At 48.7% G+C, this 17,969-nt stretch overlaps 5 protein-coding genes across 5 annotated transcripts; 2 read left to right on the plus strand and 3 right to left on the minus strand.

The window, feature by feature from the left end:
- Positions 1-290: 290 nt before the first annotated feature.
- On the minus strand, positions 291-1,520 carry UCRPA7_3410 (putative endo- -beta-mannosidase protein; the record flags this gene model as incomplete). Its single annotated transcript, XM_007915933.1, has 3 exons — positions 291-514; positions 570-659; positions 710-1,520. The coding sequence occupies 3 exons, from the start codon at positions 1,518-1,520 to the stop codon at positions 291-293; spliced, it is 1,125 nt and encodes a 374-aa protein (XP_007914124.1).
- Positions 1,521-2,605: 1,085 nt separating this feature from the next.
- UCRPA7_3411 (putative ion transporter protein) lies at positions 2,606-4,895 on the plus strand (the record flags this gene model as incomplete). The annotated part of the gene is made up of 4 exons (XM_007915895.1): positions 2,606-2,754; positions 2,804-2,938; positions 2,991-4,024; positions 4,084-4,895. 4 exons carry the CDS (start codon positions 2,606-2,608, stop codon positions 4,893-4,895), a joined length of 2,130 nt encoding a protein of 709 aa, XP_007914086.1.
- Positions 4,896-5,623: 728 nt separating this feature from the next.
- UCRPA7_3412 (putative electron transport protein) lies at positions 5,624-6,817 on the minus strand (the record flags this gene model as incomplete). The annotated part of the gene is made up of 2 exons (XM_007916004.1): positions 5,624-6,256; positions 6,317-6,817. The coding sequence occupies 2 exons, from the start codon at positions 6,815-6,817 to the stop codon at positions 5,624-5,626; spliced, it is 1,134 nt and encodes a 377-aa protein (XP_007914195.1).
- Positions 6,818-8,935: 2,118 nt separating this feature from the next.
- On the plus strand, positions 8,936-10,745 carry UCRPA7_3413 (putative sugar transporter family protein; the record flags this gene model as incomplete). The annotated part of the gene is made up of 7 exons (XM_007915876.1): positions 8,936-8,968; positions 9,017-9,161; positions 9,394-9,639; positions 9,687-9,938; positions 9,991-10,134; positions 10,189-10,544; positions 10,596-10,745. 7 exons carry the CDS (start codon positions 8,936-8,938, stop codon positions 10,743-10,745), a joined length of 1,326 nt encoding a protein of 441 aa, XP_007914067.1.
- Positions 10,746-14,963: 4,218 nt separating this feature from the next.
- UCRPA7_3414 (putative d-lactate dehydrogenase protein) lies at positions 14,964-16,405 on the minus strand (the record flags this gene model as incomplete). The annotated part of the gene is made up of 2 exons (XM_007915997.1): positions 14,964-15,710; positions 15,776-16,405. 2 exons carry the CDS (start codon positions 16,403-16,405, stop codon positions 14,964-14,966), a joined length of 1,377 nt encoding a protein of 458 aa, XP_007914188.1.
- Positions 16,406-17,969: the final 1,564 nt, after the last annotated feature.

Raw genomic sequence — 17,969 nt, forward strand, 5'->3', positions numbered from 1 at the left:
TTGCTATATTTCATCTACGGTATTGATGTCATGCAGGTGGGTAAGAAACGCGGTTATTTCCATGGTTGTGCGTCTGATTGGGGGGCCCTCTCGCTCCGGACTTGGACGTTCCGCGGTCGGCGGCTGAACAAGAGCCGCGACTGATAATTGTGATATTGTGAAGTAGACAATCGAGACTATGCATCTCCAATCGAGAATAGTAAATGAGCCAGTATGATAACACTGCCATTGTCCGAGCTACAAGCTACAATAGATCAATGATACGGTGATGAGATCTCTGCCAGCCCTCATCAGCTGCTCAACGGAGTCACGTCCTTCATGTGGTCTACAACGAGACACTGGGCATCGTTCGAGCCCCAGTATATCGTGTTGCCATCGTTAGCAGTCTGCTGTCCGTTAGAGAGCTTGTCTCCCCATTGCCAGAAAAGATCCGCCGAAGTGCCATCAGCTGCAGTCGCTATCGCGGCCTGCTGCCACGGCTTCTCGATACTGCAGTGATTTGAGCCCGTCCCATCTAGCATCACTATCAGCTTTGCACTCAGACATCTTGACGTGCGGTGGGCACTCACACTCTTCTAGCATGCATGGCTTATTGGCCGCCTTGCAAACAGCAGCATGATCTCTAATCCATCCTGGGCCGAAAGAGTTGGGAACGCCCCCTGAGAGACATGGTTAGCAACTGCTCATCAGCATGAAGCAATTCACTTACAGCTGTCCGGATACATGTGATATGTTCCAAAGTCTAAGGTTGAGATATTGAGGTTCTTCACGAAATCGACACCTTCCGAAGTCCCGTATGGATATGACGTCGCACCAGGCACCCCAAAACCCTCGTCGCCTAGAGTGACCATATGATTAGGATCAAGCGATTTGATGTATTTCGAGATGTCCGTGGCCCAGTTATAAATCACGTCAGTGCTGCACCCCTTGCAGCGTGGCTCGTTGGCGAGCTCCCATGCGAAGATGGCCGACGAGTTCTTGTACCGACTGACGACAGCGTTGACATAGCTGCGGTACTGAGCCTGTGCTTTGGAGTTGGTGTAGAAGCCTTCTTTGGTCCCGCCAAAGGCTGTGACATACGCGGGCATGCCACCGTAGTCACTCCAGTTATTGACGAAATTGATTATGAGCTTGACGCCCCTCTTCTCTGAAGCCGAAACAACGTAGTCTAGCCTCTGCAGCCCATCAGCTCCGGTGTTGATCTGGGACCCAGAAGATGCAAGGTATTGGTAGTAGACGGTTCCGGCCCCTGGCCTGCGCGTGACGTCGTTGAAGCCCCAGACTCGCAGAATCTTGAGGCCGGACTGCGCAAAGCGGTCTAGCACCCCATCCACATCTGCGTTGTTGGTTAAGAATCCAATCCAGTAGGAGTTGGATCCAGCAAAGTATCCGGTTTTGCCATCGATGGTGAACTTGGTCCCGTTGGTTGATGGAAAGGTCGTGGCCTGGGATACTGTTGGAAGACTGCTGACAGCTCCAACTAAACTGAGGAGAGCAACTGTCTTGCTGGATAACTTCATGATGAACTCGCACCAGCAAAATTAGCACTTTAACAAAACGTTGACGTGTATCAGACGAGGTAGTAGCAGCAGCTAGCAAGCTGTTATAGGCGACAAGGTAAGCTGCCTGTAGGATCAGCCAAGGGCTGTCACTTGACAAACGAAGGACGATTCATGCCCATTGTCTCGAGTTATTAACTCATCAATAACCAACAAGTATATCAAATAAATCGACTTGTCTTGGGCTCTGTCAATGCGCTAAAGACATCAGGCAAAATGGACCAAGTTCGAATACAGGGGCGGAAAGGCTCCCTCCGTGGGGCTCAACCAGAACGATGGCAGAAGCAATGTGCGAATTGTCCATCAATTTCACCTCTCTGACGACTCTAAGAGTTTCCTTTGCTATAAGGAGGTATCTTGTTGCCGTCTTTGAGGTGCTTCGTGGGTCTAAGTTCGGCGGTGGACAGTGTACCCTCGCAAAGGACCAGCCGGCGACTGTATCATGATCTTCCAGTAGTGGCAAACCCCCAAGTCATATGAGCAAGTGGTAGAAAAAAAGTGATGATTATAATAGCAATTACAATGAAAGCATGCGTCGGAGCAAGACCTCCAGATAGTATCCATGGCTAATTCCCGAATATCATTGTATCCTCGAGATATTGGGATGACGAAATACATGCTTCATGGGCACCTGGCCTAAGGGCCTGCCCGCCACGTTGCAATGACTACTCCGGCGCATTGGCCGGCTTCCGGGGATTGGGAGGATGACATGCCGCCGAATTGCTGACCGGCGCCGAATGTGAGATTGAGAGGTCGTCCGAAGTGCCGGCAGCTGATCGAGATCTGAAACGGCTAGCCGCGGCGGCGGACTTCATGGACCCGACCGACAGCCAATTATAGGGGCCGCCTCGAGACAAAGCTTAGCGACCTACAGCGCTATTTAGCGTCCGTTCCCTGTTTTCTGGGGCCCGTGTTAGCGCCTCGGATTAGCTCATGAGGGGGCAGAGCTGGAGCATCTGGAATTTCGCCTCAACCTCAACCTCGTTTCTTTTACGTACCACCAACAGGGAGCTGTCTTGCCCAGCAATCTTGGCAATTGAGAACTCATGGCTCCGATGCGCGTCAAGTCGCGTCCCGTTTCTGGCATTGAGCCCGGCTTGCGAACTCCGTCGCCGTACGGTGCCCGGTATGAGGTCTGGCTCCCGGGCATTGAACAGGATGATTCCTTCCGGGAAGTGGTCAAGAAGCTGTCGATGTAAGCACGTCTTTACAGTTGTGCAAAGGTCTTTGACTCACTTTGACAGATATTTCGTCGACGTGATCACTCTCCCGTCAACTTTCGAGCAGCTAAGGACCACGTCTGCTGGTGATCCTCTTCGCCGTCTGGTGGACCACCTGAGCCGGGAGTGCAAGAATCCGGCTATCGTTAACGCCTTACTGTAAGCTCGGTCTTCCTATTGAATATGAACACAAGTCTGATCATAATCACAGTGCTCTCAAATGGCATTACGGAACAAGTAGTGAAGATAAAAGCTTGAACGAAGCACGGGCCAGCGCAGCCGAAATTGTTGCCTGGAGATTTCTTACGCACCTCTCTGAGCGTGAGATTGTTGACTACTGTCTCTATGAGATACCTGACCTAGAAGCCATCGAAAATGAAAGGCGGGGTTCTGATGAAGAGAATGGCTCTCACCCCGTCAACGAGAACAGCCCATTGCTGGCTCAGGCGTGGTCTGGCTCGGCCGAATCAACCCGTAAATCCTTGAACCGTACTGGTGGCAGCAAGCGGTATCAGCTCTTGCAAGCGATATCACGCCTGACAATGAGCATGACAGTTGATGATGACGATGAGGAGGAAGAAGACGATCCCACTGCTCCCTTCACTAGTCTCAATGCTCTTGAGATTGCCGCCATCGCTGACGCCAAGAGATTCCTCAGCCAGCACGTCGTCCAGAAGATAATCACTGGAATATGGAACGGCGATATCATTTTCTGGGACCAGCTGTCTGTCGACTCTGTCAAGAAACCGCGCTACTACGACAAAGCCAAGGCCGATCCTTTCTCCCGACTTCGCGTGCCCAAGTATCTCAAGTCATTTGAGGTTGTATTCTTCCTCTCGTTTCTTGGACTGTTCTATGCCACTCTTGTCGAAAGGCATCCTTATAAGATCCCCCCTATTGAAATTCTTCTCTATATCTGGTTCGCAGCCTTCTTCTATGACGAGCTCAGCGAATGGATTGACGCCGGCTCAATTTTCTACGCTGCCGATGTCTGGAATCTCTTTGACATGATCATGATCTCAATCGGTATCATTTTCGCCGTCATGAGGATCATAGGGCTGTCTAACAATGATGGCCATATGATCGATCTGGCTTTTGATGTGTTATCTCTCGAAGCGCTCTTTATGGTGCCTCGAGTCTGCTCCGTCCTCAGTCTGAGCCCCTATTGGGGCACTCTGATTCCATGCTTGAAGGAAATGGGCAAAGACTTCTTGAAATTCATGCTCCTTGTAGTGATCCTCTACCGTAAGCACTGCTCTACCTCAGCATCTAATTACATTGATATGTGGACTAACCTGTCGCAGTCGGCTTCCTTACAACATTCTCTCTCATCGGCCGAGAGACCTTCACCCTTCCTCACATGACAATGGTATTGACGAAGATCTTCTTCGGCTCTAGCTATGTCGGCTTTGATATTATGGAGCAGATTGATCCTGTCTTTGGCCCGCCACTGATGATCATTTTCGTCACTCTCAGCTCCATCCTGTTGATGGGCTCCCTCACTGGTATGCTGAGCAACAGCTTCTCCCGCGTCATCAGCCACGCCCGCGAGGAGTACCTGTATGTCTACAGTATCTATGTGCTTGAGGCCTCGACTAGCAATCGACTCACTCATTTTTATCCGCCCTTCAACCTCCTCGCTCTGATCATCTTCAGGCCTCTGAGATTGTTTCTGCCCTCTGACAGCAAGTTTCGCGCTGCTCGAATCATTCTTCTGAAAGCGACACACCTGCCTATCGTCGGTGCCATCCAGCTGTATGAGTTGATCGCCGGCAAGATTTACCACGACGATGGATTTGCAGGTTTCAAAGGACCCCGTCAGCCTTCGGTCCCCTATAGCACTCCCAAGAAGCATCGAGCACATGTGAGACCGACATCATCGATGCGAAACTCTCCACGACCCCAGAGCTCGGAGACTGTGCCACGACTTGCCTCTTCTCGTGCCGGACCGGCGGTGTCTACGACGTCATTGGTGGGTGTAGAGGCTGACGACATGGGCATCCCTCCTACGGATGTCGAAGTCAAGATTGCTGAGCTATCGGCCAAGATCGACAGGTTGACCGAGTTGGTGGTGGTGTTGCAGGAGCAATCCACGGCGAAGGTCAGCGTGTCGTGAGGATTGTTAGGCATGAGAGGTGAGGTCAGCGGCGTGGACGCTAGCAGCATACAGTAATTTAGCTCTTCAGACAAAGTCCATGAGCATTATCTGTGTTTGTATATTATTTGTCATCATCCTACTATCATGATCTCATAGCAAATGGAGTAGAAGCTCAAGTTGGGCCAGGTGTTGAATTGATGCTATGAGGACCACTAGTAGTATACAGCCATCCTAATGTGGCATCATCCAGGATATCACTTGATCTTGTTTTTCAACCAAGGTTTTGTTCCTCGCTTCTCTTCAGGCTGCAGGCCATGTTGTTCCAATAGCTTATGCACCAATCGCTGCACAGAGAGCGTTTCACAGAAATCCTTGATATTGTTCTGCTAATTCTTCCGGCTTGATCGCCCTGAAAGTCAACTATACCTTTCAAAGCCAGTATTGAAGCGTTGTGTATGAACCACTTATGGCATGACAAAAAAGTGCGACTAGCTATTTTGATTTTCACCACAGACTTGCCCAGGGCTTATAATCTTCGGCCTGCATCAGTCGCTGCAGCTGACGTCGCCTAAGCCCTATATTTCCTCCGTCAAAAATTGAATACACTGTGGCATCATTGAGTAGCCGCGGGAACACGGTGTTCTTGCCGTAAGACGTCCTGCATTCCATTAGTTTTGCTCGCAAGCCTGGAAACATCTGTTGTGACAACAACAATCATCATGGCTGGGAGGGAGGGGAAGCGTGACTTACACTCCAACGAGCTGCATAGTTTCCCATACTGCCGTCACCGCCTGGTCACTACAGTACACCTTTGCCTGTAAGCATGCCTCATATCGGCTGTTTTCATCACCAGCCTCCTTTTCCAGACCGCTGAGAGCTTTCCAGACCAGAATTCGAGAGGTGTCTATCTTGATCTTTGCATTGATCAGCAGGTCGGCTGGACTCTGTCTTGCCAGGACGGGTACACTGCCACCACGACTGTCTTCTCTTGCAAATTTAAGAGCTGCCTCGAATGCCGTACGCATAGTGCCAACCGCCATTGCGCCAACGAGGGCCGCCGATACGCTGAAAGCTTTCTCAACAAGAGCGGCACCCTTGCCCCTGGGAGCGAGAACATTCGCTGCTGGGACCTTGAAGTTTGTGTACCTTGACAGAGGTCCTGAGGCTGCGATATGACCCATGAGTTCCGGCTCGCTTATCATTTGATATGCGCCTGGCTCGTTCTGTGCCACAATCTCCCGTGTGACAAGAAGGACTAGAGTGTTCGATGCTGGATCAACATTAGGATCTTCGGGTCCGCCGTCCTCCGAGTATCTACAGCATAGACAAGAAAGCGTTGCACCTTTGCCGTCCCATCCGGCGCTATTCGTAGTCCACAGCTATGAAACGCACAAATATCAGTACCAAGTAGACTCTTGCACAAGCCAACACCTGCCTACCTTCTCTCCATTCACAATGTAATAATCACCCTCGAGCCGTGCAGTGGTTCCGAGTCCTTTACCCCCTTTTTCTAGCCAATTCGCTGTGCCGCCCGGCTCGGAGTGGGTCAGACTGGCTAGAGGCTCGCCTTCGCAGGTGATAAAAGGCTTCAGATATTTCTCGTGTTGTTCAGGGGTGCCTCCAAAGATGAGTGGCAGTAGTCCAAGGCCCGTACCGATGACATGCACCATCACACTCGAGTCCACTGCATACATCTCCTCGAGAGTGATAGCACTGTCGATAAAAGACTCATTGCTGCCGCCGAGTACGACAGGGACTTGCGCCTTTACAGCACCAGCCTTCACCAGCTTTTGGTAAATAGGCAAAGTCGATCGAAAGCGCGACTCTTGGTCGTGGAATTTCTCGTAGGTTTCACGAGCCGGTCCGAGAATCTCTTTTGCGAGAGCAGCAGCTTCATCGCGAAGAGCCTTCTGCTTGTCCGTCAATGTAAAGTCGATCATGGTCTTGTTAAGCTTTTAGATCGCCTTCTTGATAAAGGTTGAGTCGAGCAGTAAGTTTAGAATCAAACAAATCACGCTTTGGGCCCTCAGATGGATAGTGGCAGGAATGATGGATTAAGATGAGCATGTTGGGCAGTAAGTTCACCAAGGAGAGCATCGAGCTTCTTATGATGCATCAAGCTCTCCTCGAAGATAATGACAAACCAAATTGAAGCTTGTGATAATCAACGCCTCCAGCATAATTAGGACTAGGGTGATTGGACCCAAGTGCTCTAAGATAAGGATTTTGAACGGGCTCCACGCGGATAGGCATTATCCTATCTTCCTCCCGCGTCACGACTGACTCGCTCAACCTCCACCTCTCAGCTCCACTTCTCCATACCAAGCACCCTGAAGAGGGGTAGTTTCCTCGTAGAGACCCGATAGAGCGGTCACTATCGGATTCAGGGCAGATGTGGCGTATCCATGCTGTAATGGCACGTTATCGCACTTGTTGAACAGGCGCCAGCACGTTCTGATTATTTAGAGGAGCCACAAAGATAAGGGTTCGAAAGCGCGTTGTAATCGAGCACGAGAATTGTTAAATGCAGAGGAGGCGTTCACACAAGCGATTTGATCAAATGATGCTCAAATCAATTCCATTCTATTGTACACCTCGTGTGCTACGTTATCAATCATGGTCATTGTCATTCTCAACGTTCAGAGGGAGAAAGTATGAAAACACTCTATGCTTCTGATACCTGTCGAGATCAACATTTCCGTGCGCAATTACTTTAACATGATGAGAATGTCCTTCTGCAGGTGTCTATCATGTGTATATTCTGGGTGTCTATTCCTTTCCCGCAGACTCATCGCCTTGGAGTATCGACATGGCGATAGCATCTAAGCTATCACAGGTACGAATCTTATTTATAACAGTAGGAACTTCTTGATCAGAAGCATTGAGTATTGCCTCAAAGATAATTTGTAGCGTCAGGAGGCACGCCTTCATATCTTCTCTCCTCTTCCTACATGCACCTTTGCGACGATGATCTGAGTGTGGATCGTATATGCACTCTGTGCCGTATATGTTGGCGCAAGCAGCACAGCTAGGAGCCGCGCCGTCGCACTTGGTTTTCCTCTTTCGACATGAGATGCAAGCAATGCTCACACACGTTCGTTTCTGCTTGGTAGATGGGCGGGTCTCCGTCGGCATCCGATCTGTCGGTGCCGTCCTGCTGATAGCTCTATGATTCATGGCCATCGGTGCTTGCGTTCGGTGGTCAACATGCTGCCTAGAGATGGCCATATCGTGTATATCTAAAAGCTGCGAATCAACCAAGCACTCGAACTGTGGAATCGCTCAGTAGCAGAAGTGTGAGAGGTACCCGGACATATCAAGTCTAGACCAGACTCGAAGGCTTGGAGGGGGGCGATATATTGAGATAGGATGATGGACTGGAATTGAAAAAGAGATCGCTCGAAGTACAAAATGGCGTTACATTTGCCATTTCTGGGGTCATGGAAAGGAGACCGAGCAATGGACGTGTGTGATCCGCAAAGACAGCATCTTAGAGCTTCTAGGACTACGCAAAAGCTTCTGGTAATGCAATGGAGTCGTAATTTTAAGGGGCAAAGGTCCAAAAGCTAGATTCGGAATGCAACCAATCCAGGCGTGAGGTTGGGATTGAACATAAGCAATATTCTACTAGTATAAGTGTGTCACCAGCCAAGCCTCTAGCCACAAGTAGATGGATTGCTCACATAGTACCAATCACTAGAGTTATCGGCGAGAGATATTGGCTTATCACTGACCCACACGGGTAAGAACTATCCTATCTTCTCTCGACGCCTGTCTCTAGCGCAGCAGCGACTAGGTGGAAGGTGATTGGACAATGGTAGCAGTTGAGGATGATTATGGCACGACAGCTATGAAGGAAGGCTTCAATGTGAAGATTATGTTGGAGATTCTCGCTAGCTGATTGATCAACTGAAGCCATGATTCGCATAGATAGTCGTGGGTTGTCGCAGACGACCTTGGGTATAAAACCAGTACTCGTGCCCAGGCTCAGATCTTTCGACGGAAACAAGACGAAAGATAGACCTTTCATCTCGTCCGCATAAACGCAAAGTAGAGCCATGGAACTTACACCACCGATCATTCGGCTGCTTGTACGTATGGTAATGAGAATGTTTACATTGATGCTAACCGCTCATCAGATAGCCCTTTTTGTAGCTCTTGGCAGTCTAACATACGGTTACTCTTCTAGCATCATCGCTACGACGCTGGGCCAACCTTCATTCCTGACCTATTTCGATTTGGACACGCGCTCCGATACTGCTGGCCTCATGGGTGCCATCAATGGTATGTTTCAAGGAGGAGGATTAATCGGAACTTTGTCCTGTACCGTGACAGCCGATTGGCTGGGAAGACGCAAAGCCATGGTAATCGGGTCTGTCTTTGCCATCTTAGGCGGAGCTCTGCAAGCTGGAAGCGTCCATATAGCGGTGTTTATCATTGCCAGATTTGTATCTGGTATTGGAATAGGTCAGACGGATATGCCCTAGGAATTCGCAGTTCCGCTGACTCGATTCAGGCGCCCTCGTCACCTTGGTTCCGCTCTATCAAAGTGAGACTGCCCCCGTTCGATCTCGCGGCTTACTAGTTGGACTCCACGGTGTTCTCATCGGTACTGGATATGCGGTCGCTGGCTGGATTGGTGTGGCTTTCTACTTTGTCAATGCTGCCGGGGCGCAGTGGCGCATCCCGCTGGCGATACAGTGCCTTCCGCCGCTAGGTCTGGTTGCCGGTGTTCTATTCCTCCCTGATACCCCCAGATGGCGTAAGTAGTATAGCTCTCGTTCGTGTAAAATTAACTAATATTTTCAGTACTCACCAAGGGCCGAGATGCAGAGGCATACACATCTTTCAAGGCTGCGAGGGTTGAAGAAACAAACAACATTGCAGACGAAGACAATGTCCGAGCAGAATTTGAGCAACTGCGAGACGATCTCATAAAAGAAAGAGAGCAGATGCTCAGTTTTGCCGATCTGTTCAAGAAACAGTCAATGAGAAAAAGATGCCTGATTGGGTTTCTTACAATGGCAGGTGCACAAGCTACTGCCACTATCGTTATCAACAGTCAGTTCCTATGAATCCATTGGGTTTGCCTACATCGCTAAGATCTCTTTAGATTACGGCCCTACACTTTACAAGAGCCTGGGATTCGGCACTGTTCAACAGCTCGTCATGGCAGCCGGCTGGGTTTCAATCGCTCCTTTTGGAAATTGGTTCAACGCCGCTGTAGTTGATCGCCTAGGAAGAGTGAAAATGCTCAGTAAGCTCAACACGGACACTAGAAATGTGACCTGGCTAACATTTTGCTTTTAAGTTATCGGAAATGTAGGCTGTATTGTAGCTCTCGTTGGAGAATGTATCACCGTATCCATCTTTCAGCTTACCAGCCACAAGTCTGTTGCAGCGGCAGCCGTCTTTTTCCTATTTCTCCATGTCGGCTTCTTCACTTTATTCATAGATGCAACTACCTACATCTATGCCAGCGAAATCTTCCCCACACCAGTAAGGGCTAAAGGTCTTGCCGTTTCAGTTTCGGGTCTCTTTGTTGCGACCATCATCTTCTTACTGGCTGCTCCGACCGCCTTCGACAAGATTGGGTGGAAGTACTACCTTGTTTTCATTGTTCTAACATCTATCAATACCTGCGTGATTGGACTTTATTTCCCAGAGGTACGTGAACTCGTTGTCGAATTGATGCTGGTATGACTTACGATATATTAGACGCGCCAACGTTCGCTTGAACATATGCAAGAACTTTTCGGGGATGCGATTGAAGGCGTTGCTACCGCGACTGAGAGGTCGAGTGACATTGGAGACCTAGGAACCGAGAAAACCAAGGGTCCAGTGATTGCGGCGAACGACGTCGAATAAAGCCTGAAAACACATTCGCGAGTTTGAATTTCCGTAGCCAGAGTATTTTGTGGACTGTACGAAGACCTATTCTATCTTCCCTGGTCTATTGACCTAGTAGTCGACAAGAAAGCCCAACTTTCTGCGACTCGATCTGATCTTATAAAAAAAAGAAATTATATTTCAACTATCTGGATCCCCTATACTTTGCCAGAGATTTGCATCAAGAAAGCCACTGTTGTTATAAAGCCAGCTCAAATTTTCGTCTTGAAGAGATGGGAAAAGGCTATCTTGGGGATTGACTGATGGGAATCCAAGATCGAATTCGGTCGTCGGTAGACCATAAGAACCCAAGGAAAACAAGGCAGGACCTGGATCAAGCTTACTGCCCATACCTTCGGGCAATGCTTGACGCGCGATGACTTCATCTCCGATGATATAATTAGTGCTGTCGAGAGATGTGAGCCACACATTTGAGAGCAACTTGATTGCTCGATAAGCTCGGTTGCTCCACGACCATGTTTGACCCATCTCTTGCAGAGCAGATGTGCAGATTTTCAGTTTCTTCAGGGCTTGCTCACGTAGATTTGGATTCGAATACACTGCATCCATTAAGTGGATTGTCGCTGCTGCAAATGTGTGACATACGGCTCCAACGGTGATATACCTCTAACACAAATTGTGAGACCTCCGGATTTGCTGGAAATGGATGACTTACGAGAGAGTAATGCCGCTTGTATGTTTCCAGGATCTTGGAGATTGCAGAGGCGGAATCTCTACAGATCTCCCAATGCTCATCATTCTTCTCCGAATCAGATTGGACTTTATCAGGTTTCCCCGGACGACAAGTAATCAGGGGTCGGTGGAGCAGGATCTGTGCCACATGATATTGAAGACTATTTTCGTCAGAGACCGATCCTCACGTCAAATACTTTTGTCACTACAAGATACTCACTGCAATTGATACACATGAGGGAGATATGGGACGCTTGATGTACTGGGAAGACGCAGGTGGCTCGGCAACCCTAGCTTGAGAGCATTCATGGTCACATCAATCTTCGAGACGAGCTCTGCCATGTCTTTCCTCGACAGCCGACTGTTCGGAGAGTATCTTTTTCATTCATGATCAGCTTTACTCTAGTAGCGTGGTACATTCAGCTTACATTGTGTCCAAAGCATGAGTTACAAGCTTCAGATGGTCGCACATGTGTTCGGCGGTAGAGGCAATTCTACAGTGAATGCCGAGAGCGTCCGTTTTGTCTCCCGGAATCCAAAGTTCAAACTCGGCTGCACTAGAGAGCTTCGGCTTGCCGCAAGTGATGTCGCGATTGTAAGCATTTCCGGGCCGGCCTAACCCTAGACAGAAGAGCCTGGAAGAAGAGATCAGGATTGGCTATTGACTCGAGGCAGATTAAGAACGCCTACTTATCAAGCGCATAACAGCCCCACCATACGACTTTGCGTACATCTGCTTCCTCCTGCGTTATGAGGCCAGATTCTGCCCATTGATCACAGTCAAGATTTAGCCCGAGATTGTATGCCATTCTAGTCGCCATCCCTATGTCGCGATTAGCTCGATGTCATCGCGCTTCCTAGTGTTAGAGCTTACCAGAACAGAGCCACCCGGCAGGCTCTTTGTCCTCTGCCATCCAACGTATTGAAAGAAGCGCTGCAGACTGCACAGTACTGATGCTACTCTTCTCAATCTCGCTCATCAGTAGAGCTTTAGCTCGTTGGGCGTAAGCATCGCCCGCGGTCGTCAAGTCGCCTGGCCCTGAGTAGACTTCTGGCCGATCAGAGTAGCGCGCGCCAAGCGAGAAGATTGACAGAAGCAGAAGTGGTGTACAGTATTGATTCCGATTTCCATTGTAGAAGTCGCGCATGAAGACATCTTTCTCAACAATGTACACCCATGGGTTCTGCCATCGGAAGTAGAGCTCTATCAGATGCTCTTGGAGCTCGAATGGGATGTGGATCAGATCTGCGCATGTAGTCTGTGCTGAAATATCATTTTGGCCAGGGGAGCAAGGACTTTTGTTATCAATGTGATCATGAAGAAGATGATAGTTGCTCTGTGGGCCAAAAAATCGGAGTTGGCCGTCATCATCCAGGTTCAAACGCCCGCAAGTGTCCGTTATCCTAAGGAGAAGATCATCTCCACTTGAAACACTGAAAGTCTCTTCATCATTCTCTTCAAGAGGCGGCTGGTCTTCTCCTTTGTTTAGCTCTCTGATATCTTCAACCTCCTTGTCATTTTGAACAGCACTTTTTAGCGACAGGAGCTGCTCTTCAAGTAGCCGGATACGAGCATGAAGCGATTCGACATAGCGTTTGCTGGGAGGCCTATCGGTCATAATTAGTCATATGTAGCGCAAGGTCGGACTTCACCGAAGCTCACTTCCTCTTATTCTCTTTAACTTGATATTCACACTCCAGACCTTTGCTAAGACAAGACTGGCAGGACGGCTGCCCACCATCACACTGTCGTTACGCACTTAAGTTAGACTCTGTAATCAGCGAGGCTGAGGGAAGAAACTGGAAGCTTACCCGGCTCCGTCTTTGACGACACAGGCAGCAAGCAATGGAGACACGCTGCCTGTGATCCCTCTCTCTCTCCACAGTAGAGGTGTTCATGTGGAGCTAAATGATGTAGTCGCAAATTATCAGTCATATACACTGTGCTTTTCTGTCGTAAGCATCACTCCAGCAAATGACTTTTTCATGAGATGAACACAATATGAGCGTGACGAGCCCGCAGCCTGCTTCTCTGTCGCTGAATGGCGTGAGACGCTTATCTCGGGATCTTATCTCCACACTCTAAAGACCCGCCTCAGCTCGAGCTAGCATGGCGCGTGGATTAGAATGGGTCTTGTCCTTGGTCTTGGAAGACTTCGATTCGACGATAGTCGACTTAAATGCTCCACTGGGTGAGCCTGGTTTTCCGGTGCGCTGCCCGATACGCCGCGACCAGACTGCTGGGCAATGGATTTCGACAACCGTACCATGGCGGCGAGTCGGCTGTGGCTCATTCAAGAGGAGTTGACCTAATTCCGTTCGAAATGCATATCGATGATGATCAACACACAATGATACTAGAGCTCGATTCATTGCAGGCCATACTGCAAGTAAAATTGTTCTATAAGCATTACCAGTAAGTGTTGTCAAGCTCAAGCGCGCAGCGATAGCTGCATTTCGAGGCAAGTCAGTTATGGTAGTGTCATCAGAAATCAATCGCACTTTCTTGATTCGGTTGGATTCGTGGATTCTTGATGCTAGCAAACTGCTACTGAGAGCTTTTTTCTCTTCGAGGATTACATTGTAATTTAATGTGATGTGATGTGGTGTGGATGCACTGTTTCTGGATTCGGCGATCTGACCTGCTATCATTGGTTACTGGTAAGCTTAGTGAAGAGGGCAATAGATCTCACTGCTGACTAACACGCTCTCAAGATATCACATACCTAGCACACACACACACACACAAAAAAAAAGAAAACAAGCCTCTAGGGCATGAGAACGTACTGAGAATGAAGGAGTGGCCACCCCTGTATTGTAGATAATGATAGCTAAGTCAAGCGAGTGAGAATGAAGTACGGAGTAACAAATAAGCCACCTGTTAACCTGCAGCAGTAAGACCATGCTCTTCCAACTTTGATGCAAGACTTGACTCTCCGCTTGTTTTCTTTAAGGTGACATGTTAGTTTTCGATGGAGAGAGCAACGAGGTGCCAATTGACCTGTGGAGAAAGGTAGCCAAAGACATGGGGCTCAGGCCAGCACAACTGATCTGGTGGAATTGCTCAAGATGTATTTGTTGAGTACTGTTTATCAAGATATAATGTCAAGCTTCGAGGGGCCTAAGTTTATGAGGCGGCTTAAGGTTCAATCTCAGATCTCTCTAGAGTAGAACCTGAGCCTTTTTTCCTCAATGACTAGCTCTCTATGGGTAGTTATCAGTCCTACTTGACGGGGTTCAAGGTCTAGGCTGCCTTTTTTTCCCCCTCCTTATGATAATGTATAATTCAAGACACAAAGGCGAGTTTCCCGCTTGTCCAAACTCATGGATGGAGGAAGAATCAAGCCGAAGGTTCGCATGTAGAGTAAAGAATATTGGAAGGGTATTTAGAACTTGTGGTAATTATCAGGCAGGTTATGGCACAGTCGGACCATAATTGTGGGGCCATTGTATAATTGATTTCTTGGAGAGGGTTTAGTAGTGTCTCTGGTTGAATTGATCCATTTAGACAATAAGCTTTGGAAGACTTGTCTTGAAGACGTTCGTAGGGTCATACTTCCGTTTCAAATCCAGCAACAACTGATAGTTCTCGCCATAGATCCTGGACCAGTCGCTCTCACCGGCTGGTAGAAGAGATATGTACCCTGCACCAATGACATCATCACTTGCGTTCTCCAGTATATCCTTCTTCAAAGTAGATGCCCAAGCGTTACATTTCCCAACCAGGTCCTGTACAGTAGTGACCGAGAGCAATTCGAGCATTATGTGATTAGATCGTGGTGAAAAGACCGATTTGTCAGTCGGTTGAGCTGAGGAACCCCGAACGAGATGGCCGGCGAAAAAGGCGCCGCCGCCGGGAAGCTCGCTCGTGTGTTTGGTGATGGTCTCAACTACCTTCGAGGTCAATCCCCGTACGTTGACTGTGTTGTTTTGGCCATATGAGCCGTACGGAGCAAGCATATCGTTTGCCTTTAGAAAGCCCGCGACCGACGTCGGTGCGATAGTGTTCAAAATCGCTGGACCCAAAGAAGCAATCTTCTCAGCCCACTGTCGTCCCTCATTTTGATCAGGGGATGACCACATGAAGACGGAGAAGAAAACTCTGCCCATCTGAGGTATATCCATAACGCTAAGCATCACTCCAAGAGCCGGGGGGAGCCCTGCTTCGAGGAGTTTGTTGAGACCATTCGTCCACTGCGTGACAGTTGACTCAAAATTGCTGCTCTCATAGATAACAATTCCCGACAGCACCTGAAACGTTTAGTAAACGTTTCGATTCCATTTATTCGCCAATATGGAGCTAAGGAATGAAATACCTCTTTCAATGGATACACCTTCACTGTGACTTCAACTACCACACCAAACGTCGGCGCTGCGCCTCTCACCGCTTTCAGCAGCTCCTCATCTGCCTCAATCAGCTTGCCTTCCGCCGTTACCAACTTTGCTGCCACGATTTGATCGCATCCTAAACCAAAGTTGGCACTCATGGGTCCATAGCCGCCCAGCGTTGCCCATCCCACGTAGCCAACCGTTCCGATCGTACCGCCTGGCGTCACTAACTCTTGAGCCGATAGTGTCTCGGCCACATCCCGCAGCAATGCGCCGCCACCAATTGTCGCAGTCTTCTTATCAGAGGACACAGATACAGAATTGATCAGGCGCATGTCAATCATGAGGGCACCGGCAACTTGCGAGCGGCCGGCGGAGTCATGACCGCCGCTACGGATCACGAAATCAAGACTGTGAGCTACACAGAACTTGATAAGAGCTGCCACAGCCTCAGCATTGGAGGGGCGGGCGATAGCAAAAGGCACTGCCTCAGGGCGGCGGACGTAGCAAAGTGCGATAGCATCGAAGTCAGGACTAGACGGCGTCAGGAGAGTCGTAGTAGTCTCGGCTGTGGATGCCTCGAGGGCAGTCAGTATGCTGCTTGTGCCTGGAGCCATAAATGCGGGGCTGATTGACGCAACGCTGAGTTTATGATACGTGCTTTCAGGGATAGATACGCATTTGGAAGGGTTGCGGTCAGGGAAGTTGCACAAGTGTCACTTCCACGGATTACCACGGATTTAATAGAATTGGTCCGTTCCTCAGTGTGGATATACACAAGAGCTGTGCCGCAAGCGATGGATTTTCGGGTTGTCAGTTTGGCCTTACTAATTCGTACATTTATAACCAAAATTCCGATGATTATTGATTTTAAGTCAGCTCACCGCCCCTAGACATTCAGCAAGATGTATGCTTGAGCTTGCCTAAAGGACAATGAGGGGTCAGGGCAAGACTAGAAGCCATGGGGACTGTCTAACGCTAACTTGCAAAACGCTAAGATATGAGCAAAACCGAATCACTTTGAGTCAACCACGTCGGCAATCTTATACCATTTCAATAGACGATCTGATTGTTTGCTGTGAGAAGTAGTTTCTTGAGAATGAGGAACACTGATATTCTAGTCTTCATCAACTCATACCATGCTAGTGACGGGTGGAGTTGTTGCTTAGAATACCCACAGTAAAACTCTGAGAGTATACCTTGATTTGCCAGAAAGTTATTTACCATGTGTTACGTGGGAGGAGTAAGATTTGGGGGGTGGGGGCTCTGTAGGACTAGGGGCTCAAAAGCTACTGGCTCAGAGACCGTTTACCGGTTTCGGCTAAGGCCCACGGAGCCCGAGTGAGCAATAGGGGCGCTTGGCTGTATCCAATCTAAAATATGACATCGATAAGTCTTTGAGTTGAGTGTATCAAAAACCTAGAGATACTTTAAATCCTCAGTTATGAACGAATACTTTTCTTTGCTAAGCTACGATGCTGAGGTACAGATCTGTACCCACTACTTGCTGTTCGTCGGCTTTCAAGACATGGCTTGTCTTACTTGGTGGTGCGGATTATTTTCAGAGTATTTCTGAGTCTTTCGAATTGTGCCCTAGATTATAAATCGATAAGAAATTCTCTTGAACTTTTCGATCTATTAAAAGTCGATGTCGCGTTCAAATTCCAGCGCAATACATACGTCCCCAGCCTAGAAAAGCAGCCCAGACGCCTGGTTCCCCTAGTCTGTCATACACATCAAAATGACTTCGTCAAGCGAGGGCCTGAGCCTTCATGTCACCGTCACCATAGCTCCAGAAAATGTCACCAAGTTCTTGGATGCGTTCACTCCAGCGTACAAGCACGTTATTGCCGAGCCGGAGTGTACCTTTTTTGCAGTGTACCAAAACCAGGACAACCCAGGGGAGCTCTCTTGGGTTGAGCACTGGTAATTGAAGCCAACCCTTCTTAAAACAAGAAAATAGTTAACGTTTATCAGGACGAAATCAAAAGAATGGCTTTTGACTGTATGATCAATCTTTCCACACAATGTCATGTTTAGCTTCCAATCTGTACTGACAGCAGTCTAGGTGCAATTCACTAAGGAGTACTACAAAGAATATGCCGAAATTACGGAGCCAATGCTTATTACACCTCGTCAATTTAAATTCTGCTCGATTGCACCAGGGTTGAGTACCGTTCA

Source organism: Phaeoacremonium minimum (genome assembly GCF_000392275.1).
Source record: "Phaeoacremonium minimum UCRPA7 unplaced genomic scaffold PA7_03_scaffold_270, whole genome shotgun sequence".
Lineage (NCBI taxonomy): Eukaryota > Fungi > Ascomycota > Sordariomycetes > Togniniales > Togniniaceae > Phaeoacremonium > Phaeoacremonium minimum.